The sequence below is a fragment of the Platichthys flesus genome, chromosome 4 (assembly GCF_949316205.1).
Source record: "Platichthys flesus chromosome 4, fPlaFle2.1, whole genome shotgun sequence".
Taxonomy (NCBI): Eukaryota; Metazoa; Chordata; class Actinopteri; order Pleuronectiformes; family Pleuronectidae; genus Platichthys; species Platichthys flesus.
The window spans coordinates 366326-394209 of record NC_084948.1 but is presented as its reverse complement, the minus strand read 5'-3'; the positions used below and the strand labels follow the sequence as shown (position 1 = coordinate 394209).

The following is a 27884-nucleotide window of genomic DNA, read 5'->3' as shown; positions in this document are numbered from 1 at the left end:
TGAATTTCCCACGGGATTAATAAAGTATCCATCTATCTATCTATCTATAAATCTGATCCTATTTTCATGCCATCGAAAGACGCTGTCAAGTATCGCGAGTTATCTACACAACTAACGGATGTAAAAATTAACCTTTTTCAAAGTACATGAAAAATAAGGTCACAAGAATATGGGTGATGCACGTAGTTGAGCAGAGCATATGATCACATACACTATGTACGAATATAAATGAGTCCGGATGTGTAATTTGATGCTTTAAACTTTTAGAACTAGAGGAAAACAATAGATGCAGACCAGACCTTACGTGTTTACCATGTTATAATAGCTTGTAGACACATTTGGCCAATAACAGTAAATATTTTGAATGCAGCAGGAAGTTGTGTTCGTCCCTACAGTTAGCTTGACCACGATCTCTAACACAGCCTACCAGTCTGTGTGAAGAAGACTTCCGGTGGTGTGTCATGGCGGTGGCATGGTGAATTCTACAGAAAGGGATACATCTTATTCCCCGTCCTGCTCTCCAGCCAGTTCAGGGAAGATTTTATCATAGAAAGAAGCGTATCCGCTCCGGCATCGCCCCTTGGATCAGTCAGCACGCCGCTGCAGTTTCCCTCCGCCCGGTCATGGCGGCTCACAAACCCGTGGAATGGGTCCAGGCCGTGATCACCAGATTCGATGAGCAGGTAAGATGGGCTGATTCGGGGTATGGGTGTAGCAATCCACGGCAGTCCCACGGGCCTAGCAGTCGGGTTGACGGTTCATCGGTGTAGACAAGGTCCATTTAACTAAGTGGTTGAAGAAGTGATTTAGCTTCTGCTCTGAAGTGATGTCTGTGTTTGTCTGAGCTACATAACGACGGCAAGGATCTCTCTGTAGCTACCACATTCTCCACCGTCTTATAGCACATTTATCCCACATCTGTCCAATATTTGTCCCTTGATAATGACGGAGCGAGCCGTCAGCTGGTAAAAAATACACCATGATACTTCATGACGGCAGCACACAAACGTCTGTGAATTTGTTCTAGTTCATAGCCAATGGCTTTTTACGATAGCACGAGAGCTAATATTAACAGGCCTAGCTGTCTAATGTAAACAAATAAGATGTGACTGAGGTAGCACCGTGCAGCATCACTGAGCCGGGCAACCAAGAGATCAGGGGGGTCGGCCCCCAGTCCAGATCCCTTGTTTGAAGTCACTGTTTGCTTTTTTTATTGATAGCCAACAGTAAAAATACTTAAAGGCTTCTGGGCACTGGAGGACAATTGGCCCGATCATAGACCTGATGTGCCCCTTCCGACAATCATGAGTGTTTTCAACTGGAGGTCAGCTGTTGCCAATTATCTGCCCAAATAATTCCGTAGTATGAATTTGTTACAAAATGGTTTTAATGCTACTGGTCGAGTCTGAAAATCTAATATCAATCATGTTTGATATTTACGAGAAATGGCTGCGACAGAAACCTGCCAATAAGAATGAACTGTCAAGGAAGCATCAGCAACCCGATGTTGTGTACTGGTGCAGCTGCGACTAAAGATACCAATACATTACAAACTCACCTCCAACTACCGCTGCAAAATGTATGAGCCGTGTTAGACATGATTTCATCCAGTTTTTGGTTCTTTGTTTCCCGCTGCAAAACATGATATTGAGCCTCCACCATCTATGTTTTTCATTTGAAGTTACTTACAATCACGCAAGTTTTCCACCCTCCAGTTCAGAAGATGGCAGTAATGCACCCAAAAGTTGTTTGCCAACCGCCATAAAAAACAAAAGAAGAATCTTGCAAGTTTCAGTGAGATTCCAAGTCTCTGGAATCGCCACTTTGAAATAATAAACGGAAAGTGTGTGGTCTTACTTTTTGGCCAAGGCATCTAGTGTGTGTTCTGAAGATTATAAGAATTAAAGATTGGTTAAATCTGCCAATCTAGTCTGTGGACTAGGACATTTTAAAAATTGGTCAAGAGTTGAAAATCGTCTACTCTGCACCAGGCTTAAGTCCCCTCAAAGAAACACAGAGCAACTGCAAAGAATGTACCATTTGTAGCCGTTATTTTCCAAATTTTTTGGGGATATTTTAGTAGTACAGGTGTCTGTATTCTGATTTTTAGTACATCCCTGTATGTTTACAGATTTGAGTTACAGACATAAATAAACATCAGTAGTAAGGGTTTAAGTTGATCCTGCAAGCTGAAGTCTCAATTATCACTTTCAGGTAGTTGGATATGAAAGGTGAAACATCAACAGAGAAGCCATATCTTTACAATTTCGAAGAGTTTAAAGTTCCATTTGACATTCCAAATGATCTTCATTGCATTGTTATACAGTTCAAACTTACTGGTTGCTATTTTATTTATGATATATTGGCAGGATTTGAAGTAGAGCTGCACGATTCACACCCACATGCGACCTGATTTCTAACTGTCAGTGATTAGTCTGCATTTTAGGGAGTTTAGCTGTAATGAAACAAGAGCTCCCACTTCATACAATGGCAGTGATGTAGAGTAGTACATACTTGACAGTGAAATAGAGTAAGTGAGAGAAAAGTTTTGGGACAAAAAACCACAACTAAATGTATCTAGAATGAAACACAGTTAAAGGAGGCGAGAACCAGATAACCAATCTCACTGTGCTTGTATGAGGGAAAAAATGTTGGCCTTTTGAGACTCGGTACGAAAATCTGTCTTGAATGTGTCTCGTTGTCCACTTGTGTCGATAGAGCTCATTCCATCCATGTTTTGATAGAAAACATGAACAGCCTATGAGAATAAGAACAATTCTACGCCAAAATGTGGCTGGAATGCACTTATAGCCACATCAGGTTGGTTGACACACACAGCCCAGAGTTTAAGAAAAGCAGCAAGCAGCAGCACACGTGCTAGTATTTTGGCACCTGCATAGAGGTGTGGACATTTCTGAGTTTTAGATGCGTCACTATGCAGACTGCATCGCTGCAGTGACTGAACATAATCGATTCATGTTTTCTGCTACGTCTATTGTTTCAGTGGTTTTTCACCGCTGAATAATTATAACCATCGCTTAAGTATTATAGCCAGCGATGCGTCAGAAACAGGACAGATGCAGTGTTTAAACTTCATCGATGCAAGTGACGCCCCGTTTATCCAGGAACATAAATATTAATTCAACAGGTTTTTATAATGATCAGTTCAAAGTGTGAGTGATGAGAAAACATCAGAAGAGCAGAGTCACTTGTTGATTGCACAGAGCTATGCGCCTCAGTGCAGTGGCGCTGAATTGATTTACATCGTGATATATATCAATATCGACTGATAAGAAAACAATTATCACGGTAAGATTTTTTTCCATATCGCCCAGTCCTACCAACACCTTACAAAAGTAAAAAGAAAGTGAAGCATCCGTGTTGCTTCAATAACAACGTTCTTATATAACATATTTACCGGGCACTCGCATTACCATCGATGGTCAAGACATTTGGGCATATGCTGGCCGGCAGCTCCAGGGAAACTCCGTAGGGAATAAACAATCCTCCTGACAATAGCTACAAAGCGTAGCTCCTTGAGCGGAAACAACACACAGAATTGTTTGTGGTCCAAGGGTTGTGATAGGACACACAGCCTGCTGCTGTTGCAGAATGTGGGATTGGACAGGGGACATGTCGCGTCGCAGTTCCTTGTTTGCGTATCGTGAACCAAAACCATTAATGTATGGCCATTTCTAGTTTTATTGAATTTTATTAATAATTGCAAACGTTTCCACCACAGCGTGTTCTCTGAGTCAGTGCAGACAATGTGTGTCAAACTAAAGCCCATTATAGCATGCGTGCATGCCGCTGCTTCGGAGCTGGTCAGAAACCGAAAGTAAACAATTTCTCCTCTCTGCTCCGATGGAGATGTCCAGCGTTGTCTGAAATAAGGTTATGTCAGTTCCCTCTTCTCAACTAACGTTTCCTTGGCTTGCACACACAAACAAGTCCATCGCACAGAGCTTGTATGACAGGAGTTTTGCAGAAGGCAGAACACCATTGTGGGATATCGTGGTGATATTTTTTACAATTCTTACTGTTATGAAACCCTGACGGTATAAAACGGCGGTTATTGTAAAAACGGTTAATCCAGACATCCCTATTCTTTAGAATAACCCTATTCTTTAGAATAACCATATTTGAATTATCATACTTGAGGAACAAACTAACAACCTATTTTGTGACACATTCAGGGATCTGGTGGTATTCAAAACAGCACAAAGCAAGGAATAATTTACTTCCTTGTAACGTACAACTCATGTCTATGGAGGGGGCTTGTAACTTAAGAGGACAACACTGTTTCAGACCACTCATAAAAGCATTTGCAAATTAATCTTAGGGTGATTTTTGTAATGCACTGGGTGATTGCGAGATACAGTAATGAGGAAGATTAATGTAATGCACACTCTTTAAGGGGCAGTGTAGTTCTTGTTATATAAAGAAAAATGGTGTAATGGGAGGTGGATCACTGGGGAGGAGGGTGTATTTATATAATTAATTTAATTATTGAAGTCAAACGATCTCCAAACTACTATAATCGGGTTGAAACTATTAATTTGGAAAAAAAATTCAAAAGAGTAATTCAGTCCTTCCCCCAAAGCCTTCAACCCTGCTGTAAAGTAAAGGAGGTGAGTTGTGTGTGTGTGGTGACCGGTGGTATTAAAAAAACAGCGCAAGTGGAAAATAGCAGAGGGATCAGTTTGATCGACAAAAAGGGTAGACAAGTTCTCTTGTATCGGAACACCTCGGATTCATAGGATCTGACTATGTGCAGCACCACACAATGTAGCGGCTGCGCCGCGTCCATTCTCTAGCGCGCTGCCGCCTGACTGTTCATACCGGACCCATATTTCTCAGCGCCGGTCAGCCCGCAATTATCTGCTTGTTGTTGTGTGTCACCCGTTTAATGTCGGGGGTTCGGGGGTAAATGATAATGGTCCTCATAGCGCAGTTGGTTTCTACAGAGCTTCAGTTCCTGTGTCCGCCTACAGTCTGACCTGCTCTCACTGTTTGTTTTCACATTTCGCCAACCAAAATATATTAGGCTGCAGTTATGTTTTTATAAATTCAAAATAGGGCACTTCTTATTTTATAAATTTCCCACAAATATGGGGAGTACTCAAATAGCCCTACATAGTTCTGTGTTTAATTTATTTCAAGGTAGGCCTACACTTGCCTCTGTATTTTCTTCTCCTCTTCGTATGCATTTGGTGTTTTGCTTTGTTATAACAGGTAAAAAAAAGCAATAATAGTTTTCTTTATTTTTGATCTATAACTCCATAAATGCAACAACTATAGTTTAGTGTAGGGTTACTTTATATAAAACTTTATTAGCTTTGCTATCAAATATTATTTGCAGCTCCACACAAACATTTTTTTTTGGGGAAGAGGGGGCAAAATGGCTCTTTTGATAGTAAAGGTTGCTGACCCCTGCTATAGACCTATGCTAGGAGGGATAGCTAATGGAGACCCTAAGTACTGCAAGCTAGACTAGTATGCAGTTGTAGACACAACACAGGGGGTCCCTGGGCCTGAGGAGGGAAGAAAAATACTTTAATGTGGCTATTAAATGTGAATAAAACTAGACTAAAATGTATCACGTTTTCGTCTACGAAAACTAGACTAAAACTAAGACCGGCAAATATGACTAAATGTGAGTAAAACTAATATGCATTTTTGTCTAAAGACCAAGACTAAATCAAAAATAGCTGCCAAAATGAACACTGGGAGATACTGAAAAGGTTCAGGAAGAAGAAATCAACAACCGCCCTGCCTGGTATATCCCTCACCATCGGGTGTTTAACCCACAGAAACCAGTTAAGATCCGAGATTGTTCAGCAAAGTTTTTAGGCGTGTCATTGAATAATCACAGCCAGTTGTACCCATTCTACGACATCAAACGCATGTTCCATAAATTACACGTAAGAGCAGAATACCAAGACTACTTGAGACTTCTCTGGTGGGACAATGGAGATGACCCATCCCAGCCATCACTCTACAGTATGAAAAGTGCACTTATTCGGAGAGGCCTCATCACCTGGCGGTGCAAACTACGGCCTCAAGCACATGCTGCCCAAGGCCAAGGTCGCTTCAGTGAAGCATACATCCGTTTCAACGAAAGGAACTTTTTTGTTAAGTGTGTTGACAGAAGAAGAAGCTAGCCACCTAGTCAGTGAAGCAAGCCAGCTTTGCATCCCCAAGGAAGAATGCGGTGAATCCATAAGAAATTTGTGTCACTTCAGATCAGTTCCAATTTCACGTTCTTGACAGTAGTTGTGCATGAACACCCACTCTCAATAACGGGAATCTTGTCGACTGTGGCGTCCATCTACGACCCTATTTGCTTTGCAGTGCTTTTCATTCTCGTCAAAAGAATGAAAAAGGGCTGATTGATTTGTATCTTTGTATTTTAAAAATACTATAACATACTTTCTGTGAGACATGAATCTTCGTGGTGATGTCATTAAAGTTCATATTGTTTTATACATTCTCTGATATGTGTCTACTTTAATTGTTGCAATCTGAATATGGTGGTTCAGAAAATTTCGGACGCATCGATCTTTAGAATAAATTGCTGCAATTCGTTTTGGTTTCCTAGACTTGATCAAATTAACAGTGTTCCAGCTAATTATATTGCCAGAGTAACGTGATCAGCCATCTCAGTTAATTTAAGCTTCTACTTTCAGCCTATGCTAAGTTGGCACACCATTACTTTATATAGCAACAAGATAGTTTAACTTAATAAACGCATACGTGTTTGTTCCTTATTGCCTTATTAGTTGGCAAATAATTTAGTCATTGATTTAGTCAGGTTTGTTATAATACACATCTGGTATATGTAACCAGCCCCCAGATATCACTAATATCACTTTTGTAATGTGGTTAATTATTTCTAAACTGTTGTAATGGGCCTCTTTTCTACAAAATATTGTTGTTATCCTGAGCATGAACATGGTCATCACGGGTTTAAAAAAAGCTGAGCCGCCACCTTCATCTTCCTTGTGTTCTGCTATTCTATTATTGTAAATTGTAGGTTGCGATCATATATTTTAAGTAAAAACTAAACAACTAGGGTGGATTCAGGAAATCACAAGAAAGGAATAGTTTGAATGAAATATTTTAAGGATTTTGTGGGTGACTTGATTAGGCGTTTGCAAATGACAGCAGTTGAAAAAATAGTATTGTACACTGCAAAAAAAAAGACTAAATCTTCACGGTTTAACAAGTCAACTAAACTTCATGAATACCAATCAGAATAATAAAAAGAATATAGTATTATTTGTATTTGTTATACTGATAATGTGCAAGAGGACAGCACACCAATGTGATATTGGACAAACGTATACGAAATACTAGTTGGGCTGAACGATTTGGGCAAATAATCAAATTGCGATTTTTTTCCCCCAAAGTATTGCTATTGTGATTTTTTTATTTTATTCCTCCCCCCCCCCCCCCCCCCCAAAAAAAAAAAAAAAAACGTAATGAATGATTTCAATATGACCAACACAATAGGTGTCTCACTGCTCCCAAGTCAGTAACATTTCCAGTGCTGGGAAGGATACTTTCAAAACGTATTCCGTTACAGAATACAGAATACATGTAATCTGTAACGTATTCTGAATACTTGGATTACTTCCACATTGAATTGCATTTTATAAGTGTAGGAATGCGGCGTTGTTATAGTCAGTGGAGCAGCAGCAGTTTAAGCTCTGTGTCCGCGCATGCGGCGGGCCAGCTGGATGTGCTGGAAGGGCAGCTTGTGGATCAGCAGCTCCGTAGATTCCCGTCCATGTCCGGGTGGTTGTGCTATGGTGTGGAGGCGCCGAGCCTCAGCAGGAACACCCCATGCTGAACACCTACGTCTCGCAGATGTACATGTAGGTGACCGGGGGGCTCTGGAACCCTGCCGCCCCTGGCGCTTGGCTTGCTTTTCGGGGAGAGATTTTCAGGTCTGCCACCCGCTCCGCGGTCACCGGCGAGATGAGCTCGCTCTGTGTGTCCGCCACGTCGGCCGAAGACTTAAGGACCCTGTAGGTGATGCAGGCTAGCTTCGCTATCTTCTGGATCAGAGCCCTAACTCAGAGGCATCCTCACTGCATATGACACTTGCAGTGAGGTTGCAGTGAAACAAACCTTTGTTTCAATGTCAATCTAATATACAAATTTGCTGTAGGACACATTTAAAATATAATATCTGCTCTATTGCAATTAAAAATGCTAGTCAAGAATCCAAACAGACTATAACATTTTGTTTTTAAATCAGGATTACTTAATTAGTATTTCTCAAAAATAAGCAACCTAAGTGTGGTTAATACTCAATTGTAGAGATGAAACAGTATTCACATTTTTTATTACAATCAGTATAATCGCGCTATTATTAAAATGTGCTCTTAATGTTCAAATATTATACCAAATAGGAACACCCTGTGATGTACCTATTGACCTAGAAGGACAATGCTGTCAAACATTGTTATCTATCTTGATGTTGAATTGACTGGATTGTAACTTGAGGCGTTATCATACACCACCTCCAGGTTAAATCCAGTAAATTGGCTACTGAGTTTACCCAGAGTTAGCCTTTCACACAATATAGCTGTTTTGTATTTTCTCCACAGACGTGTTCACAACAGCAACAACTCCTCTGCATAGGTCATGCCAGGGTCGAAGCAGCCAGGACCCTCCCCCATGTAGAAGCCTGCAGAAACTGCAGAGGGTCTCACTTTGACATTTGCGTTCACAGATGCATCTGAAAGCAGCTCTAAAGAACAGTGGCTGTAGCTAAAAGGAAATGACTGCCTCATCATCCTCTCTTGTCTTTTCCTTCAGCTTCCCATTAAAGTTGGCCACCAGAATACCCACACCAAAGTCAGCACAGAGCACAACAAAGAATGTCTGATCAACATCTCCAAGTACAAGTTCTCCCTCGTCATCAGTGGCCTTACCACCATCCTTAAAAATGTCAACAACATGGTGAGTTCTTCTCATTCTCCTTCTTCATCTCCTTCTCCTTCTCCTCCTCCATATTCTCCTCCTTGAGTTGAGCCAAGGCAACTGGACAAATTCTGTAGTCCGGTCATCAACTGTCATCACTGGTTTTTGTTATCGTTCAAACATATTAATGTTTAAACACTTGAGAACATAATGCTGTCAAATACATTACTAGCTCAATGTTAAATGTAGAACTGAATTAACAAACACTGAGCATTATAAGATTCAGAAAACACACTAAGAATAGGACAAGGAACTGGGTAAAGAGATGAGGGTTGAGGACAGAAGCTCGGGACATATCTTTTTCGGTATTAATTATTGTCAGACTTTGTTTAATACAACTTTCAAGATTAAAATAACTAGTATTGAAGTCTAGACTCGAGAAATGTTATCTTTTATATCAAAATCTAAAACCTGATATATAGGTCATCCTCAACAAAAGTAATGACTGGCAATTCTTAGAATAATACAGAAAACATTATTTTTAGATATAAGAATATAATTCTATGAATGAGCTTTCCCATTGTTGTGTCCTATCACAGCGGATATTTGGAGAAGCTTCTGAGAAGAACCTCTACCTCTCTCAGCTCATCATCCTGGACACACTGGAGAAGTGCCTGGCTGGGGTGAGTCCGATCTTGTCATAAACAGATTTTAGATGTGATCTCATCTCTTTGAAGAAGTTTTAACTCTTCTTGTGCTGCCAATGAAATCTAATGTTAAAATGATAAAAGTTGTTATGCTGCTGGGTTCTGCTCACCGAGATACAAACCCTTGCAATGTATTCATGGTATCAATCAGGGTCTCCTCCACTCTGGGAGATTCCTTGGTTTTAGTTTTTTCCAGTCATTTGGTGGTTGTCAAGTCCACATTGTCAAATAAAAGCCAGGTACCTTTGGGATGAAGGTCTAACTGTTAAGCTTTAAGCATTAGCGTTAAATTATATTGTTAAAACCCCTGTGTATGCTTCTATGGATATTGTTAGATGTAAGCATATATGGCAATTAAGGATGTAACGGTTCATTGATCTGGATCTATATATCGATTCACTGATCATTGATATAATGAATTGATTCAAAAGTGAAAACATTGTTTAACATTGATTCATACTTCTGAAATGTCTGAGTTTCTACAACCATTTCTTACTCCCTTGCGTTTGAAGCTGGAACACTTGTGTCGGTCTACGAAAAATACAACACCAAAGGAAAAAGGCAAAGGATAACACAACCACAAGCACTGACTTGTTTTCTCTATGGCCACCATTTCAGGCTGGTCTACACTTGTTCTCCCTGACAAACAGGTTGCTGAGTTTATCCATAGTTTCCTGCAGAATGTCTCACATTCAGAATGTCTCTCTAATCTTTCTCAATGAGACTATTGAGAATGCCTATGCTACGCATCAATAGCATTATTGATGGATCATACTGATATTGGCAGGTATGGACCTGTCCATTGTCTCTTTCCTCAATCTTATCCATGTTTATATATGGGCTAGCCACACACAGCATGCACCAAATGTGGGCAGTGCACAATAAGTCAGTGGACGTCAATTCAGTGCTGGTCTGACGTACAAGGGTGTTTTTCGGTTACCTGGCGGTTGTTTTGGCCTGACAGCTGGTAACAGAGTTGATCAACACAGAAGGAACGAGTTGACGGACCTCTCAACCTGACCAGTGTCTCTCTGTTGGGAGATAATTGCTTTCAATTTGACATCATCACACTGACTGCATCCCTTGGAGAGCCACAGAGAAACTGTACCTGCTTTTCTGTACTAATCATTTTAAATGACACCCTGCAAAATGGACAAAAGAAAAGGAAAGCTGGGGCCAAGAGATTGATATGTAACTCATTGTGTAAAATGGCCATTTAATATTGAATCGTCTTAAATGGAATTGTTTCGTAGAAGATTTTATAATACAGGCATATTGTTGTCCAAAGAATTTAAATGGTGCATTGTTGATTTCAGCCTTAATCACAATATGTTGCAGTGTATATACTCCTTTTAAAGTGGAGCTCATGTTTAAAGCAGTTAACTGTATTGCACTGTTGAAGTTCTGCTTAATCTGAATCTGACTTGTTTCAAAATCTCTATAGAACTTTGCAGGTAAAAAATACGCACACACCTCAGAGAGAGCCACGTGTGAGGGATCCCTTTCCCAGGACGGACAGAAGTGCAATAGATGTCAAGTGTAGAGGAAAACATAATCAGGATAAAGGTTTTAGCAGCATTGATGAGGGTTCAATTTTTAAAAGACAACTGAACGTGAGATACTAAAAGGTAAAGCTACAGGGCGGCTGTGGCTGAGGGGCAAAGTGGTTGTCCTCCAACCTGAAGGTCGGCGGTTGATCCCCAGTCTGACCCATCGGAATGCCGAAGTGTCCTTGGGCAAGATGCTGAACCCTGAATGGCCCCCCATAGAATAACAAAGTGCTGCAATTAGATGCACTGTATGAATGTGTGTGAATGGGTGAATGTAAAACTGTACTGTGAAGAGCTTTGAGTGGTCATCAAGACTAGAAAAGCCAAATAAATACAAAACCATTTACCATTTAAAGTATCTGAGGAGAAATACTATATGTCAGGCAGTCCTGCTGCCATCATAGGATATGGTCAGCAGGCAGCAAGACCATGATCCACCTTCAAGATTGAATGCAACTATAGTCCACAGTCATTGTCCACTGCCGCCAATTAGGATCCGTCATCAGCTGCCAGTTAAGTTGTGGTCCCCAACCACTATCTGATGCCAACGGGATAAAGGATCCGCCATTATTATTACGATCAGCCCGCACAATATAGAATCCTTCATTCTGGATCCACAATTTCAACTTCGGGTACGCGATCCACAAATCGTAATCCATGATGTGGCCCAAGCTGCGGCCCTGGATCTGCAGGTGATAAGGCAAAGGGGCTCCGGGGGAGGGGTCAAGTCAGTAACATGTATTGATGAGATATGAATTAGTTTGGTGTGATAAGGATGGAGAAGCAGAAGGAGAAGCTCAGAGTGTCATGTGTCATAAATTCCCTTTGCACCTTAGCGCCATCAGGTGTTTTTGCCTTGTAATCAATGATACAATGATACAGGCCGAAGTCGAGGGTATACTGAGGCTCAAGGTAAATCTGACTGGCTACAGGTTTGTATTGCAGTACTATGAAAGCCATTTACTCAGTAGATCAGACATCAATACCTCTATGCCTTTTAAAACTAAACGCTTAACATTTTAGAACATAGGACAAGTTACGTTCTGCCGCAGTAATTAATGCATACTGCCAGTTGCTGTTATCAACGTTCCGGACCTATAGCATCATACTTAGAGCAGGTCTAAGACAAGCCTGGACCAGCTCTAACTATAAGCTTTATCGAAAAGGAAGGTTTAAAGCATACTCTTAAACGTACAAATGGTGTCTGCTTCCTGAACTGAAAGTGAGAGATTATTCCACAGGAGAAGGGCATTTTGGACAAGCTGCAGAGTCTTTAACGACTTACTCAGGGTATGCGCGGGGTCTTGAAAAGTATTAAAAGTTGATATATCAATTTAGGAAAAATCAAGACCCTTAAAAAGTATAAAAAAGTCTTTAATATTTTTCAAATTCAAGACTCTTTAGATGTGTAGCCGGTGTCTTATTCCTCTTATACCAGGAGTCGCTAACCTGGGGCTCTTTAGCCCCTTTGCAGTGGCTCCCTGTGCATGTTACGCATATTTTTTGCCAATGGTGAACTTAACGATCAGTTTTCATATGGTGAACGTCACGTTCATTTTTTAAATCATAAGCGTATCAGGCCGTCATGAAATACCAGGAGCAGGTGAATGTGTGTGTGTGTGTTTGTGTCTCACGTTTTGTTTTAATGTTTCGTCAACTAAAATATGCATCACATCCTATTACGACTAGGGCCCGGCGCTCTTCCCTGAAGGTCGCTAATCTATTGTGTCCGAGTCCTGGCCTTTGTAAACTAACCATGGATGAATCCCCAAAAAGAAAAGTCCGGGAGGAAAATAGAGTTTAACTCTGCATGGAAAGATTAATTTGATTTCACTCCCCAATGATGCTGGCTTACCTGTATGCTTGATATGTGGCGAGGAATTGTCAAACAACAAAAAATGTCATGTTTAAAGACATTTCCAGACCCCTGTCTTATACGGTCAGGAGGCCTCAACCGAAAAATTACACGAGAGATGGTTATTGAATCAGGACCTCACACCCATTTATTTTCCTTCACACTTCAAAACTTCTCTCTCGACAACACCCTATTCCATTAGAAGAGGATATTGTGGAATATCTCCTGAAAAATGGTAAACAACAATTTAAAACAAACAATGGGGAGGGGTGGGGAGTAGGGATGAGTATTGATAAGATTTTAACGATTCCGATTCCTTATGGATTCCTGCTTATCGATTCCGATTCCTTATCGATTATTTTTGGGCAAGGGGGAAAAAAAGAGCACAAACGGGTTTATTTACATTAATTTTCTTTTATATAATTTTCTATAATGATACACACCATATACAGTATGTGTACATAAACATTTACATTTTTTAAATAACCAAAAACATTCACGTATTCCTCTTGAACTAAAGATAAACCTGACATTCTTCTGTAGAAATTACGATAAAATAAAACTTATATAACTTAAATAAAACTTACTCTGTTTAATTTAAACATGTTACTAGAAACTACAATGCTCCTTCCTTTTTTAAAAAGGATATATGAAAACTGAGCTGCCAAAAATTAAACTAGCAGTGGCAAATACCATCAAGTCTGCAACATTAATTGTAATCAACAAAATCAACAATTCTTGTGCAGAAAAATAAGCATGTCTGCTTTCTCCGGAAGGATACGGGATCTCTCAGGACTAATTGTGTCTCCAGCCGTGGAGAACACTCTCTCAGATGGGGTGGAGGATGCCTGAACACACAGATAGGACTCATGGACTCAGGGAGCTGTTGTTGTTGCAGGGCCTGCAGCTCACGGTCCTCCTCTTCAAAGAGTTCCTCCAATGCTGTCTTTTTTCTCTGCTTTACGGCTGGTGTCTGAAATTAAATGGACATAACCAAATGGTTTGGATTAAATTAAATAATCAAAAAATCCATGCCATCTATCAATATTATTTATCAAAATGAGCTGAATTTACATAGTCATCTCCTCCTCTTCATCCCCCTGCCTCTGTGTCTCTCCTTGCTCTGACAGCTTTAGAAGAAATTCACCATGTAAGAACCACAGAGCCAGAGAGAAATGTGCTACAATCAAAGGGATTGTCAAATTCAGATACCTCATCTGCAGCTGCCTCTGAGTTTGCTGCCACTGCTGCTTCCCTGACCCTGTCCCAGATCTCATCCCTATCCAGTTTGGATTTGAATCTGGGGTCTAACACAGTGGCCTCCTCCAGGAATGCCTTGACATCAGCATCCTTAAGTTTAAAGAGATGGACAGACAACACAAAATTAGGGGTAAATGTTACTGAATATGAATTTAATTTAGTGTATATGATTAACTGTCATTATTATTAATAATAGACTAATAAATGTCAGTCACTCACTGTACCTGGTAACGTTTTGAAAGATCGTTCCAAATGTTCATCTGCCTGCACTGTGTAATGTTTCTGCAACTTCTGGAGGATAGGCAGTATCTGGCTACAGGTTGGACTTTTGTCACTGGAGACAGCAAGTGTGGATGTGTAATGCTTCCGCATCAGCAGCACAAACTCGTCTGCTTTCCTTAAGTCCTCGTTGGCCATTATGGCCAGTCTGCAATATAATAAAAACATTTTAATATATATTGCATAAAAAATCTTTTAATTGCTTTAGTCCATCAAGTTTTAAATAAGCCATATTATTATTTATTTATTTTTTAAAACAGTATTACTTACTTATCCTTTTGCATGGGCTTTCTTAGCCGTGGATCTATAGCTGCAGCTTGGATGGCAGAAAACTGCTCACAGAATCTTTCCATCATCAAAAACAGGGAGTTCCATCTCGTCTTCACATCCAAGAGGAGCATGTGCTTTGGCAGCTCTGAAAGGCAAACACACACATACAAGTTTACAATAAACAATATTTTATTACAAGTAGTTTATCATTTTATATTTATCATAATCTGCTCATTTACATTAACATATGTATGTTGGCGTATTTGGCTATGATCTAAAGAAAGTATTTTAAATGTGTTCTTACTGAGGAGTTCTTGCTTCTCCTTGAGGATAACTTTGGCCACGTGGGATCTCTTCATCCAAACTACCACAGAACGAATCCTTGCCACCCAGTTGGAAATCGTATGACAGTTATAGTGTTTCTGAGCTCCGAGGTTTAGTGTGTGCGCGAAACATGGCAACTTGGTCATGTGAAGAGTGTTCACGGCTACACTCATATTAGCTGCGTTGTCGACGGTGGCTGCCACTACCTTCTGCCTCACTTTGAACTCCTCCAGGATCCCATCTATCTCCTCTGCCACAGCTGGCCCTGTCTGTGCCTTGTACACTGCCTTAGTTTTCAGGACTTTTTCCTTATTCTGGCCATCCCTGACCCAGTGCAACGTTACTGTTAGGTAATGGTCTTGACTGAAACTTGTCCATCCATCAGCAGTGATGGCTGCCTTCTTGACAAGTGTCAGCTCTGACATAAGTCATCATGACTATCGTTAGCTGCGCTGCTGCAAGCATCAAACACATGACACACCTCCTGTAACTTTATTCCATGCGTGTTCAAATACTTCATCATATTGGTGGTATTTCCTCCCTTCGACGAAATTGCCCTTTTGCACGCGTTGCAAGTGGCGTTACTGTAATTTTGTCGTGTGAAATACAACCAGACTTTAGATCGCTTCTGCCTGGTTGACATGTTTGCTGCCGTCTGAATGAAAAAGTTCGCGCATGCTCAACGGCACAGGGAACTGTTAGCAGAATCGTTAAAGAATTTCACTAACAATTCCAAGGAATTGGTTCACTGGGAACCGGTTCTAAACAAGAACCGGTTCTCGATTCCCATCCCTAGTGGGGAGTAAAAAATCTTTAAGTAAGTTGTGTCACTGATATTGGCACCCTTTGCTGTGAATCAGTATGGAAACACATGACTCACCTGTGGTAAATCACAAATTAGAATCAACTTTGATAAACTGTCTGTGCCCAGTTCAGCTTAGAAGTGCAAAAATGTTCTAGATGGGTACAAGAAACGTTTGGAGGCTGTCATCACTGCCAAAGGGTGTGCAACCAAATATTAAAGAGTGTTGCCGTTATTGCTGCACATTATGTTTTTTCTGTTTTCTTTGAAATTAAAATATGCAAGTTGAAAAAACAATTTTCTTTGTTAAAGGGGACATCTTATCCCCATTTTACCACAGTTGATATGGTTCTTTGGGGTCTTAATGAAATGTATGTAACATATTTTGGTCAAAATACCACAAGTATCATTTAAAGCAGCACCTTTTTTACCCAGTCTAATACAGCCCTCATCAAATTGACCTGTTTTGAGTGCCTCAACCCCCCTCCCTCCTTCACAAGATACAAGCACCTAGATTTTTAGCTATGCATTACCTCTGTAGAAATATGGTTACTGGAGACGAAGATACAATCTTGCAACCATCTCGTTTTGAACCAGAGTTAGGTGGGCTGAAGCCTGGCTGCGGGAGCCCCAGCTCCCCAGCGCAGCACCGAAGTAAGAGCATTGGGAGCTTGAGCTGGCACAGCAGCAGCATCCTTCCACACTGTTGAGTCAACGTTTAGAGGTGTCCCGGGGGTCCCTTTGTTAATGCAGTCACTTAAATGTCTGACAGGTAGCAGCAGCGAGCTAACGCTAAACCGGGAGAGCCCCTAGGGAGCTAGGGGAGCGTTAGCTCGCGAGCTAACCGGGCCGACCACCAGCCTGGTCGTTCCCGGCCATGTAGCGAGACTCCCTACATGGGCATGGTGCGACTATGACATTAATTTCGGTCGTAATCCCATTCGACGCACTCTAGCTTATCGTTTCTGAAATAGAAGAACCACAACAAATCGCACAAGTTGTTTTTTTCCAGAGTTTATGGGACGGTAGACATGCCAGATACCCAAATTAACGTGTAGAAGCACTACAAAAGTGGAATTTTCATAATATGTCAATTTGTTATTGATTATTGATTGGTTTTTCACGTAGTGGATCCTGTGCCGCTTAGGCATCATATTATGGTGGTGGACCACGGCCGAGGTCGGCGGCTGATGATGAATCCTAATAAGCGGCAGTGGTCAATGACCATGGACTATTGTGGCATCCGATCTGGATGGCGGATCATGATCTTGCTGGCTGCTGACTGCAAGATCACTGCTGACTATGATTGCAGCAGGACTGCTTGACATATAGTATTGAAGTTAATTTTTACCTTCATCAATGCTGCTAAAACTTTAATCTTGATTATGTTTTCCTACACCTGACATCTATTGCACTTCTGTCCGTCCTGGGAGAGGGATCCCTCACATGTGGCTCTCTGAGGTTTCTACCTCTTGCTGAGGGTTAAGGACAGAGGATGTCACCCCATGTTAATGTCCTATGAGAGGAATTTTGATTTGTGAATATGAGCTATACAAATACAATTTGATTAATTGATTCACAAGGTTTCGGTTTGATTCTCAATTCCATCTAATTCAATATTTACGGATATTTTGGTTACAATAACACTTTTGCTTGGATATAAAAGATGTTTTAGTTATTAGTTATTATAAACAGGCATATAACAATAAAAAACAACAAATTTTTTTGGACGACATATTGTCCCCCAAGCTATCGCGATAACTGATATTGTTGTCATATTGAGACCATTTTTTACCACTCATGTAACAATATAATGGAAGCACACCCTTGGCGATGCACATCGCCAGGCTTTCCCCTGGGCGATGCAGGAGAGGAGGCTGGCAGCCTTATTCTGGCCCGGTGACCTCACAGGTCCTGGGGCGAGAGTGACCAATTGGAGTCTTTTCACAACTCTGTATGAAGTTGAGGAATCCTGGGAGATCTCTGTGCTCTGGCTTTTTCGAGAATATGAATACATTCATATGTATGACAAATAATCTTCATCTAATCATCCCACTGCCAATGGGTGATGGCAGAGCTGCTTTTAGACTGGCCTCTAACCTGAAAACTGCCTGGCTTGGTAGTACCTGCCAGGGTTATAGCCCCTGCCGGTATAGTCTTCCGGGTCACGGAGGCACACAAGCCTCTAGTCGGTCGTTTTACGACCGACTAGAGCAGACCTGGGCATTGTACGGCCCCTGGGCCGCATCCGGCCCTTTGGCTGTCTGTGACCGGCCCCCGTGAGGTCAACGGAATATTAGGAATCACACATAAATAAGTGAACATCATGCAAAGAATACAACATTTCTTTTATTTTGAAGGTGCCTTTTTTTAACATTTACCTGACGTACATCCTGAATGCCCGTGAGCGGATGATGTGTTGGCGAACTGAGTTAAGAAGAGATGTGAGTTAGCTGTTAAAGTCCACAAAAATGTCAGCCCACCTTAAGACAAGAAATATCGATGGGAAAGCTGTGTGCTTAGTTTGTGGAGAAAAGGTAGCTGTTTTTAAGGATTACATTTTGAACCGCCATTACGAGACAAAGCACGGAGAGACGTTTACGGACAAAACGTAACGAGAAGGATCAAGGACATCGCGGGAAATCTCGAGCTTCAGCTGCTAAAGAAAGTTGTTGATTTTGACTTTTTCTCCTTGGCTCTGGATGAGGGCTGTGATGTCCTCGACACAGCCAGTTACTCATCTTTGTGCGTGGGATGACGAAAGACTTTGCGATTACTGAGGAGCTGGCAGCAATGCGGTCAATAAAAGGGACGACTTTTGAAGCGGATGCAAGATAAAGTGAGGGAAATTAACCCACGGTCATGAAAAACCTGGAAAAGTCATGGAATTGTTATATGTTTATTTCTAGTCCTGGAAAAGTGCTTGACAACAATGAAATCCCAAAAGTTTTGGAGAAGTCATGGAAATTTGTTATATTCATATTTTCATGTCGTTAATTTACGCTGAGTTTCAATTAACAGGGTTCCTGCGGGGTCTTAAAAAGTCTTAAATTAATTAATCGGAATTTTAGGCCTTAAAAAGTCTTAAATTTGATTAAGCTAGGTCTTAAAAATGAAATGGATTAGGTAGCGACTTCGCGATAACTTTCTGTCCAGTAAATGTGCTTTGAGGAAATGAGTAAGCAGTACGGTAACCCCGTGATGGGGGGGGGGGGGGGGGGGGGCTGACGGTTCCCATCACTAACTTTGCAGCCCCCGGTGAGAACTTATCGGAGGATTGATGTAAGGACTGTATTTGAGGAACTTATTCTTTTTAGCCGGTTCTGATTTCCAGCTCCGCTCCAGGTGTGTCTGTTAAAACACGGCTCAGACTACTTCTCTCTGTTAATGTTCTTTAATGTGGAAACAGCACAGTACAACATATGCCAATGAAAGGCCGGGCAGGATATGGGTGGGAATACGTGTGATTCTATATTAACAATATACATCCTTATCTATCCGTATATACATATTAGTGAGGAACCCACCAATAACGCTGCACTCGCGCTGACCGTGCAGCCCCAGCAGTGCAAGTTAACTAATAAAGAACTCTGAAACTACTAATAACATACAGTGCCCACTCACGTTTCTTGCGGATGCACATGCACAAACAGACAGCAGTCTCTGTCTGACTGACAGCTGTCTTCTTCCTCTCTGTTCAAGCTGCACGCTTTATTACTACTGCGCCACACTCCGCTTGCGCTACTCTGAGCACACCCCCGCTAAATACGCGCTCCCGCCGCAGAATTGCAGCACGCGCTCCTCTTTCTGTGCTCTGCGCGCACCTCCGCGCTGTAGATAGGCAGCCTCTATGTCTAGCAATGGAAAACGCGCAGGACAATCAAGCTAAAAGAGACGGACATTCTACTGGTGTGTTGACGTCTTTTGTAACTTAATGGGGAAGTGCAGGTTCAACAAAACTTGGTAGAATAAAAGCATGCTTAGAGCATGGTTAAAACTTTTGGCAAGAAATTAGTAAAACTAGAAACATCAGGGGTAAAGGCTTTAGAATTGCATGCCTAGTCAGAGAAACACAAGAGAAGTGAAAAACCAACAAAAAACGCCTGCCATCTCGCCGGGGTTCGAGAGGCTGAGGGCAAGGCTGGCAGCAAGATGGCCGAGGTTAACTCCAAGTTAAATATTCTTAGTAGGGGCTTCAAGGAGAAGTTGGCTGAGCTGGAGACAATTGAAGAGGAGACTGTTGCTTAGGCAGCATGTTTATGTAGTGTTGGGTTGGGATGTTTAATTTTCTTCTCTGGACATTTTTTTTGGAACATCCTTTTTTCTCTTTGCTGAAAGAATTGTTTCACTCAATTGAACACATACTTGGTAACTGTTCTACGAACAAAAGCGTCCTTATTGACTAGAAGGCACAGTTATTTCTGATTATATTTGTAACTGTTTTGGACCTGTTTGGATTACCAACTGCTGTAAGTCCAGGGATACAGTCTTTGCCTCAGTGCAGGGCCAGCTAGCTGTCGCCTGTATTCCTTCTCCACCAGGTCTAAAGACACGCACACATAGTTCTGTGTACTGTTCTGTTCAGTCATTGTTATGTTGAATGGGAATACATTTACTTTGCAGGTAATTCTGGTACTTATTTCTTCTTTCATAGTAATTTTCCTTCCTACTTTTTTGCCAGTATGGCCATGAAATAGGTCTTAAATTCTATTCAAAGTGGTCTTAAAAAGGTCTTAAAAAGTCTTAAATTGAACTTGTTAAAATCTGTAGGAACCCTGAATTAATTAATATGCTTTTACAAGAAGTACGCTCAACATATAAGCAGGCGTACTATCTCATACTAATTGAAATGTTCGGTTGGGAAGCAGGCGAGATAATGCACTATGCCAGGGAAGTGTAGATTTAACCATGCTTGGCTACAAATGGAAAAGTACATGCCATATCTTACAACAGACGTCAATCAAACTATTAACTCATTCATTTGTGTACTTAAAGGTATACTGTATGCTTTGAAATTCTCATTAAATTTAGTCTCTTTTGCATGTGTACACTGAGATCTCACAAAATGTTTGGTCATGGAAAGTTGGTTTAAAGATATTGAAAGTCATGGAAAAGTCATGGAAATCCATGGGTCAAAATGTGTATTAACCCTGTGTATTATCAATCAGGAAGTGTTGTGTAAGTCAGTGCTAAAAATGAATCATGTTACTGATGTTGTAAATAAATTAGTTAACTTTATCAGGGCAAGAGCGTTGAATCTCAGACAGTTTGTTGCACTTTTGCAGGAGCATAAGACTGAACATGGGGACATAGGCTACCACAAAGCTGTCAGATGGCTCAGTCTGGACAAAGCGCTTGTTTGTTCTCTTTGGATCTACTAACATGTGAACAAACATTTTCTGTGATGAAGTTTTACAAATCCAGATACTGATCCTCTCTCACTGATGATCACCTGTCAGCTGTCCTTCGCATATCCACCTCAGATATTCAACCAGACTTCAGTGCACTTGTTCATGCCCATGAACAGACTCGATATCTCTCACTTAACAAGAAAAAAAACGCAAATGGGGTGATTAGACTATATGCAAATAGTAATAGCGCTTTGTATACAGTTAATTTAAAGCTGATCTTTGGAATACTGCAAAAACATTGCATACTTTGTTCACAACTGTTCTTGTAAATGTTGATTAAAGTGTGATGTATTGTTGGCGTTATTACTTTGCCTGCCTCACTTTTTCATTGCCTAATCATAACATTTACTCTTACCTGTAGAAGCTTAACAAATTAATATGAGTAGAATTAAGTTCACTTATTGGTCCGGCCCTCCACAACTGTCCATGTTTCTCATGTGGCCCCTCTGGAAAATGAATTGCCCACCCCTGCCTTAGAGTACCTGATGTCCCAAAATGTCTCAATGGGGGTTCAGCTTATTGGTCCGGCCCTCCACAACTGTACAAAATAGTAATTGTATAATATTTTTTCCAGCATAGATCCTTTCTATGAGGTCTCCAGAACCTTGTGTGTGTGAAATGTATGTCAGATATGTCACACAGAAATATGGTACGGCTACTGTCATAGTCTTTGATGGCTACAAAGAAGAACCAACAATAAAAGACGCCACTCAACTGCATCGAACAGGTGTTACTCCCGGTGTGACCTGATCATCCAATCCAAAAAGGACCACTTCCTAAACAATAAGAAAAACAAGCAACGGTTCTTTGTTTATCTCAGTGATAAACTTGACTTGAGTGTATCACAGACCATGCAAAGCACGATTCAGATGTGCTCATTGTCCATACTGCCATTGCCTCTGCCAGAACAAAAGACACAGTATTAGGAGGTGATGACACAGACTTGTTAATACTCTTGTTGCATAATGCTGATCTGAATGCAGTGGGGGCTGTTTCTGACACCAGAACCAAAGAAAGCAACAAAAACAAGATGAATATGGGGCATAAAGCAGACGAAGGAGTTACTTGGTCCCAAGGTGTGTGACAATATCCTCTTCCGGCACGTGCACAGATAGACACCTAGTGGTGGTCAAGCACTGGCCCTTTTGCCCTGAATGAGAAAAGTGCCCCTTCTGCTGGAGCCCAATTTTTTCTTCATTCATCAATATTTAAGAATACAAATTACTCTCTCAGTCATAAATTCCCCCAAATGTGTTTGATATCTGACGGGCATTTATTTGAGGTCTTTTGAGAATTTCGCCCCGAAATGCTCCGCGGCGCTCACAAGAGGTATATTCAGGGTTCGTATGGACATGGAATGGGCATAATTAATCGACGATCGATTAATTGATCATTAAGAATTTCGTAAATTCAATTATTCTTCATCAATGAAAACTATCGCATGTTCGCTATGTGGCAGGAGGTCGGAATATCCGAGTTGCCCTGAACGCAGCACAGCGAGGATGCTAGCAGCTGGAGGAAGCAGCCCGGAGCTAAGCCTCCGATGCATGGCTTTATGTCTGCACATGGACCGTCAGTCCACGCGGAGGGGAACCCGGACAGACCTGGGTCTGGGTGAAGAGTTCCGGGAGTGAGGGCGTGACAACAACCGGACTGAGAGGCCGAGACCCGTCAAATCTAGCTAGCTCTCAGCGGCCAGTTGAGCTCTCTCATCGGGGCTTGAGAGTACAGCAGCGCTAATTTCCAAATGTAACCATTGAACTGATCTAATTTAACTGCCACAAGAGTTGTTCATCTTGTAATAAAGATCTCAATGAGGAAACACGCTGTGTTTCTTCCATTTTCACTGCATTTTAATATAGCCTATAAAGAGTGAATTTTGATATCAAAATATTAATGATTAATCGAAAATCGATCGTTAATTCGCCAAATACGCCAAAATCTAGGTAGGCATACTTGGGTTTGTGTCATTTAATGCCTGTATGCCTTGGAATTCTCATTGTTAGTTTGAATACTACATTTTGTCAATTTTTCGCGTATACACCGAACTTTCACAAAATGTTCGGTCACGGAAATTTGGTTTAAAGATATTGAAAGGTCATTGAAATCCATTTGTCAAAATGTGTATGGACACTGTATGTAAGTCACCCTTGAATATTATGCACAACATTGATTTATCTCATTAACAAAATTTGCAGCATAATGCCAAGAAAAGACTCCAAAAGCAGAAGGACAGCAGCAAGCAGCTCAGGGTAGCAGCTCTCTTTTATCTTGGACCAGGCCATCTACTTGTAAAATAGTTGAGGGAGAATCAGTAACCCTACCTGGTCCAGAGGAGCCCAGCCCATCACATCACATCACTAACCCTAACCCTAACCCTAACATATTATTTGTTTATTCAATATGGCCTTGTTTTGTCGGTTTTAGCCGTTTATTCATTTATTTATCAATTTGTTCATTTTAGTTAGTTTACCAAAAATAAATCTATGAGTTGAAAATATTCTGCTGTGTTTTTTATTTATTTATTTATTTGTTATTATTATTTTTAAGTTCAAAAATAATGTTTGCGATGGGTGCCCTTTTTTTGGGTGAGCACCTGCCCCAAAATATCAGTGCACGTGCCTGATCCTCTTTATCCATGCCATTTTAAGCTGTGATTCTACGTCTCGTCTATTTGGCATAGGAAAGGGGATGGAACTGAAAAGAGTAAAGAATGACACTAGCTTTCTCGAACAAGCTAATGTGTTCAGCACAAAGAAATTCACATGCAAAAAACATGGACTCCTTTGCACTGCCATTTGCGGCTAATGTTGGTGTACTAGCTGCACAAACTTACAGTTGCCTTATTTATCAGATGAATATGACCCAGAGGGGAAGAACTAAGCATAGAACAAACCAGGAACAGATATAGGGGGTGCCAGAACCAAGAGCAACAGAGAAGGGATCAAGGATCCATGCTGGATTTGAAAATAAGAAAACATAAAAAACTTTAAAAATACAAATTAAAATAAAATAAAAACAACCCAAAAAAACCTCTCCTGTTGTTGCTACCTTGTCATGGAGGGGAGGCTTGTGTGTCTCCATGACCCTGAAGACTATACCGGCGGGGGTTATACCCCTGGCAGGTACTACTAAGCCAGGCAGTTTTCAGGTTAGAGGGCAGTCTAAAAGCAGCACTGTCATCACCCACTGGCAGTAGGATGATTGGATGAAGATTGGGCTGATATTTGTCATATATATGAATGGTGTTTCTACCTATGTTAATTATGACATAATCAATATAATAATAGAAAAAAAGTTACTTTTCCTCTATTCTTTTAGTATGTAAAGTTTTTTTGAGGTAGGAGTAAAGGAAAAAAATTAAGGTGGTGTGTATTTTGGGCATATTCGATTCCTGTTTACCTCATTTGCATATTAAAATTCATTTTCAAAGAAACTTGTAATACAAAAAAATGTACTTGTCATGTGTACTTTCATTGTTTAAAGTTTCATTTTGATAGGAGTAAAGGAAAACAATTGTCCAATTTGGATGTATTGTTGCCTCGCCTTATTGGCACACATCTCGGATTGATGGAAATTTAACATATTTCCTCAACTAGGATTTCTTAGGGCTTTTAGTATGTTGTTCTGGACACCTCATAGAAATTATCTATGCTGAAAAAAAATATTTTACAATTAGTCTGTCGTAAAACGCTACTTTGCCTGGACTAAAAACATTGAAACATTTTCAATTTTCGATTTACTTCAACAGACACAATAATTGAAACAAAAAACATTTGTACCCTTCAAGTAATAAATAAAAATAAAAGACTATTAACATTATAAAACAGGACAGTGGCATAAAGGTATTAGTTTTTGTTCAATCAAATTTTATTTGTTAACCACAACTCATAATGCATTATCTTAAATCGCTTTACATAGACGTTTAGGACCTTAAAAAATGTATAGATTATCCAACAGTTTGGTTGGTATTGTTCCGTACGTACATACAGTGCTGTAAAAAATACATAGTACTGGAACGTTCTGTTCCTTTGAAATCCCTATTTTCAAGTTATCATCCTGACTAGCTAGCCTTGGCCTGGAGAAGTTATTCTGCTCCGAGTATTATACTCTAACTTCTTGTCTTGCAAATGGAATGATTGCTTCAGCTCTTGAAAAGCAACCATCACTACCATCCCCTTATTGTAAAGAATCCATGTTCAGTGGTTAAGAAAACTTTAAAGGACTTAAATTCCAAATGAATAAGGTATATTCAATATTTTTGATAGCTGAAACGATTAACAGTTCCAGTGTATGTATGATGTACTTGTCCTAAAAAAATTAATTTGGATTGTTCCTGCTCCAGATACTGTGATTCCTATTTAAATTTAACTAAAAATTCTCAATAAAAGTCACTGACTTCAACGGAGTTAACTTTGATGTAGCTTCAAGCAGTTCACCACAATTTCTTCAAAATGTTATACAAAATTGTACTGTTCAAAGTGGAAAATCATGTCTCCTGGCTAGCTGCAGTTAATACTGAGACAGCAGGATGACAGTGGACAATGTCGTACCAGCTTTCAGAAGTTTTACTAATATTCAGCTGCTGTACCTCTCCATGATTGTTAGTTTTTAGTTCAGCAATGAGTGTCCCTCAATTTTAGGAGGATCATATCAGCAGACCAAGGCGTTTTGTGTGACTGGCCACTTCCCTCATCTTTATTCTCTTTCCCATCAGCAATCCAAGGACTCTTTGCGTCTGGACGAGACCATGCTGGTCAAACAGCTTCTGCCAGAGATCTGCCATTTCATCTATACATACCGTGAGGGCCACCAGCATGCCGCTGAGCTCCGCGCCTCGGCCTCAGCTGTCCTCTTCTCCCTGAGCTGCAACAACTTCAATGCTGTCTTCAGCCGTATCTCCACCAGGTAGCTGCCATAGTATATGTAGCTGTCTCACTGTCCTTTCAGTGAGAACTGCAAAAATATTTTCTCTCAGATCTTTGGCATCTAATTAATGTCATATCGACAGAATCAGTGTTTTTTTCGTTGACGAAAACAATGTTGAAAAATATTCGTTAACGACCCTTTTTCCATGACGAGACGAAGACGTAACGAAAACAAATCTTTGAAAATAAAAACTATGACTAAATCTATTTTTAACTTTCGTTGATGAGACGAGACGAAAATGTTGGTGGTTGACTAAGTCACAATAATTTTTTTAACATCATCGTATCAGGTCGTCATAAAGTATCAGGAGCGGGCGAGTGAGTGAGCGAGATGTATATTTTAAAATATATTTAATTTTAAAATATACATTTAAAATTAAATATATATTTTTAAGCTATTAGGCTGCAGCTATATGTTTTTATAGAAAAGGAGTTGGCTATTAAATGTGACTAAAACTAGACTAAAATGTAATTCGTTTTCGTCGACTAAAACTAGACTAAAACTAAGAAGGATAAAAATGACTAAATGTGACTAAAACTAAAATGCATTTGTCAAAAGACTAAGACTAAATCAAAAATAGCTGCCAAAATTAACACTGGACAGAATACTTATTTTCTTTTCAAACAAAACGTTTTTTTTATCAGATAAATGCTTCAAGCCCCTACATTTAGGTTTGTGTAAACTTAAATGATAGAGATGTCGGCACGCGAAGCAACAAAATATGAACCCACTGTGCTATATTCTGGGAGATAGCATAATCTTAAATGATTTCTACACACATTGGGAGATATTTACAACAAATGAATATTGGCCTTGTGACACTCACACTGAGTGTCATTATGTAGTTGATCTCAGTTCTCCGGGAGCTGTCTTAGTGATCATCAGTAGCAACATTTACCAGGGTATTGTCCAGAAAGTTGAAATTATCAGTAAATTCATAAGCTGATCAATATATTACAGTAGATGCAAAAAATACATTGGATCCAGATTTTCAAACATAAATGTTTGAACCCAACCATTAATTTCCTTACTAATGGTATTTTTTAACTGATATTGAAGAACTTAAGAATGAAATTTGCAACATCAACCATACAAAAATGTATATGAAACCTTCATTGTTTTGACTGAGATTGTTTTCTGAATACTCCATACCTTTTAATGTACACTTCAAAATGAGGGCTTAAAAATATTTATTTAATTTCTTGATCTGGTTGACTAAATCAAGTGAGGCAGAATTCATGTGTCCTTGTGTGTTTTTCTAGACTCCAGGAGCTGACAGTGTGCTCCGAGGACAATGTGGATGTTCATGATATAGAGCTGATGCAGTACATCAATGTTGACTGCTCCAAGCTGAAGAGGCTGCTACAAGGTTTGCTTTTGACGTACTTACAGGTTTTGGTTATTGTGCTAAAACTTATTTTCTGAAAACTTTTTTTCTGAGAGAGGATCTTGGGCGCTCGCCACTGGAAATTCTACTAGACTGTAACAATGCTGTCCATGGTTAGGGCCGGGTAGAGTATTGGGTTAGTTCTTTGCTGAGCTGTTGCTGTAAGGGATCCTGAA

General features: G+C 40.3%; 1 protein-coding gene and 1 long non-coding RNA gene across 4 annotated transcripts in view; one reads left to right on the top strand and one right to left on the bottom strand.

Moving 5' to 3' along the window:
* The first annotated feature begins 417 nt into the window (after positions 1-417).
* Positions 418-27884, top strand: part of LOC133951805 (neurofibromin) — a 154431-nt gene continuing 126964 nt past the window's right edge. For all 3 annotated transcript variants that reach the window (XM_062385986.1, XM_062385985.1, XM_062385984.1), the window contains exons 1-5: positions 418-683; positions 8830-8973; positions 9534-9617; positions 26110-26300; positions 27584-27690. In XM_062385986.1, the coding sequence (XP_062241970.1) occupies positions 624-683; positions 8830-8973; positions 9534-9617; positions 26110-26300; positions 27584-27690 (586 nt within the window). In that variant the 5' untranslated portion in view covers positions 418-623. The remainder of the gene's footprint in view (positions 684-8829; positions 8974-9533; positions 9618-26109; positions 26301-27583; positions 27691-27884) is intronic.
* LOC133952130 (uncharacterized) lies at positions 14130-15086 on the bottom strand. Its single transcript, XR_009920519.1, has 3 exons — positions 14856-15086; positions 14259-14733; positions 14130-14176 (listed from the first exon to the last, which is right to left on the bottom strand). It is a non-coding gene; the product is annotated as an uncharacterized LOC133952130 (long non-coding RNA).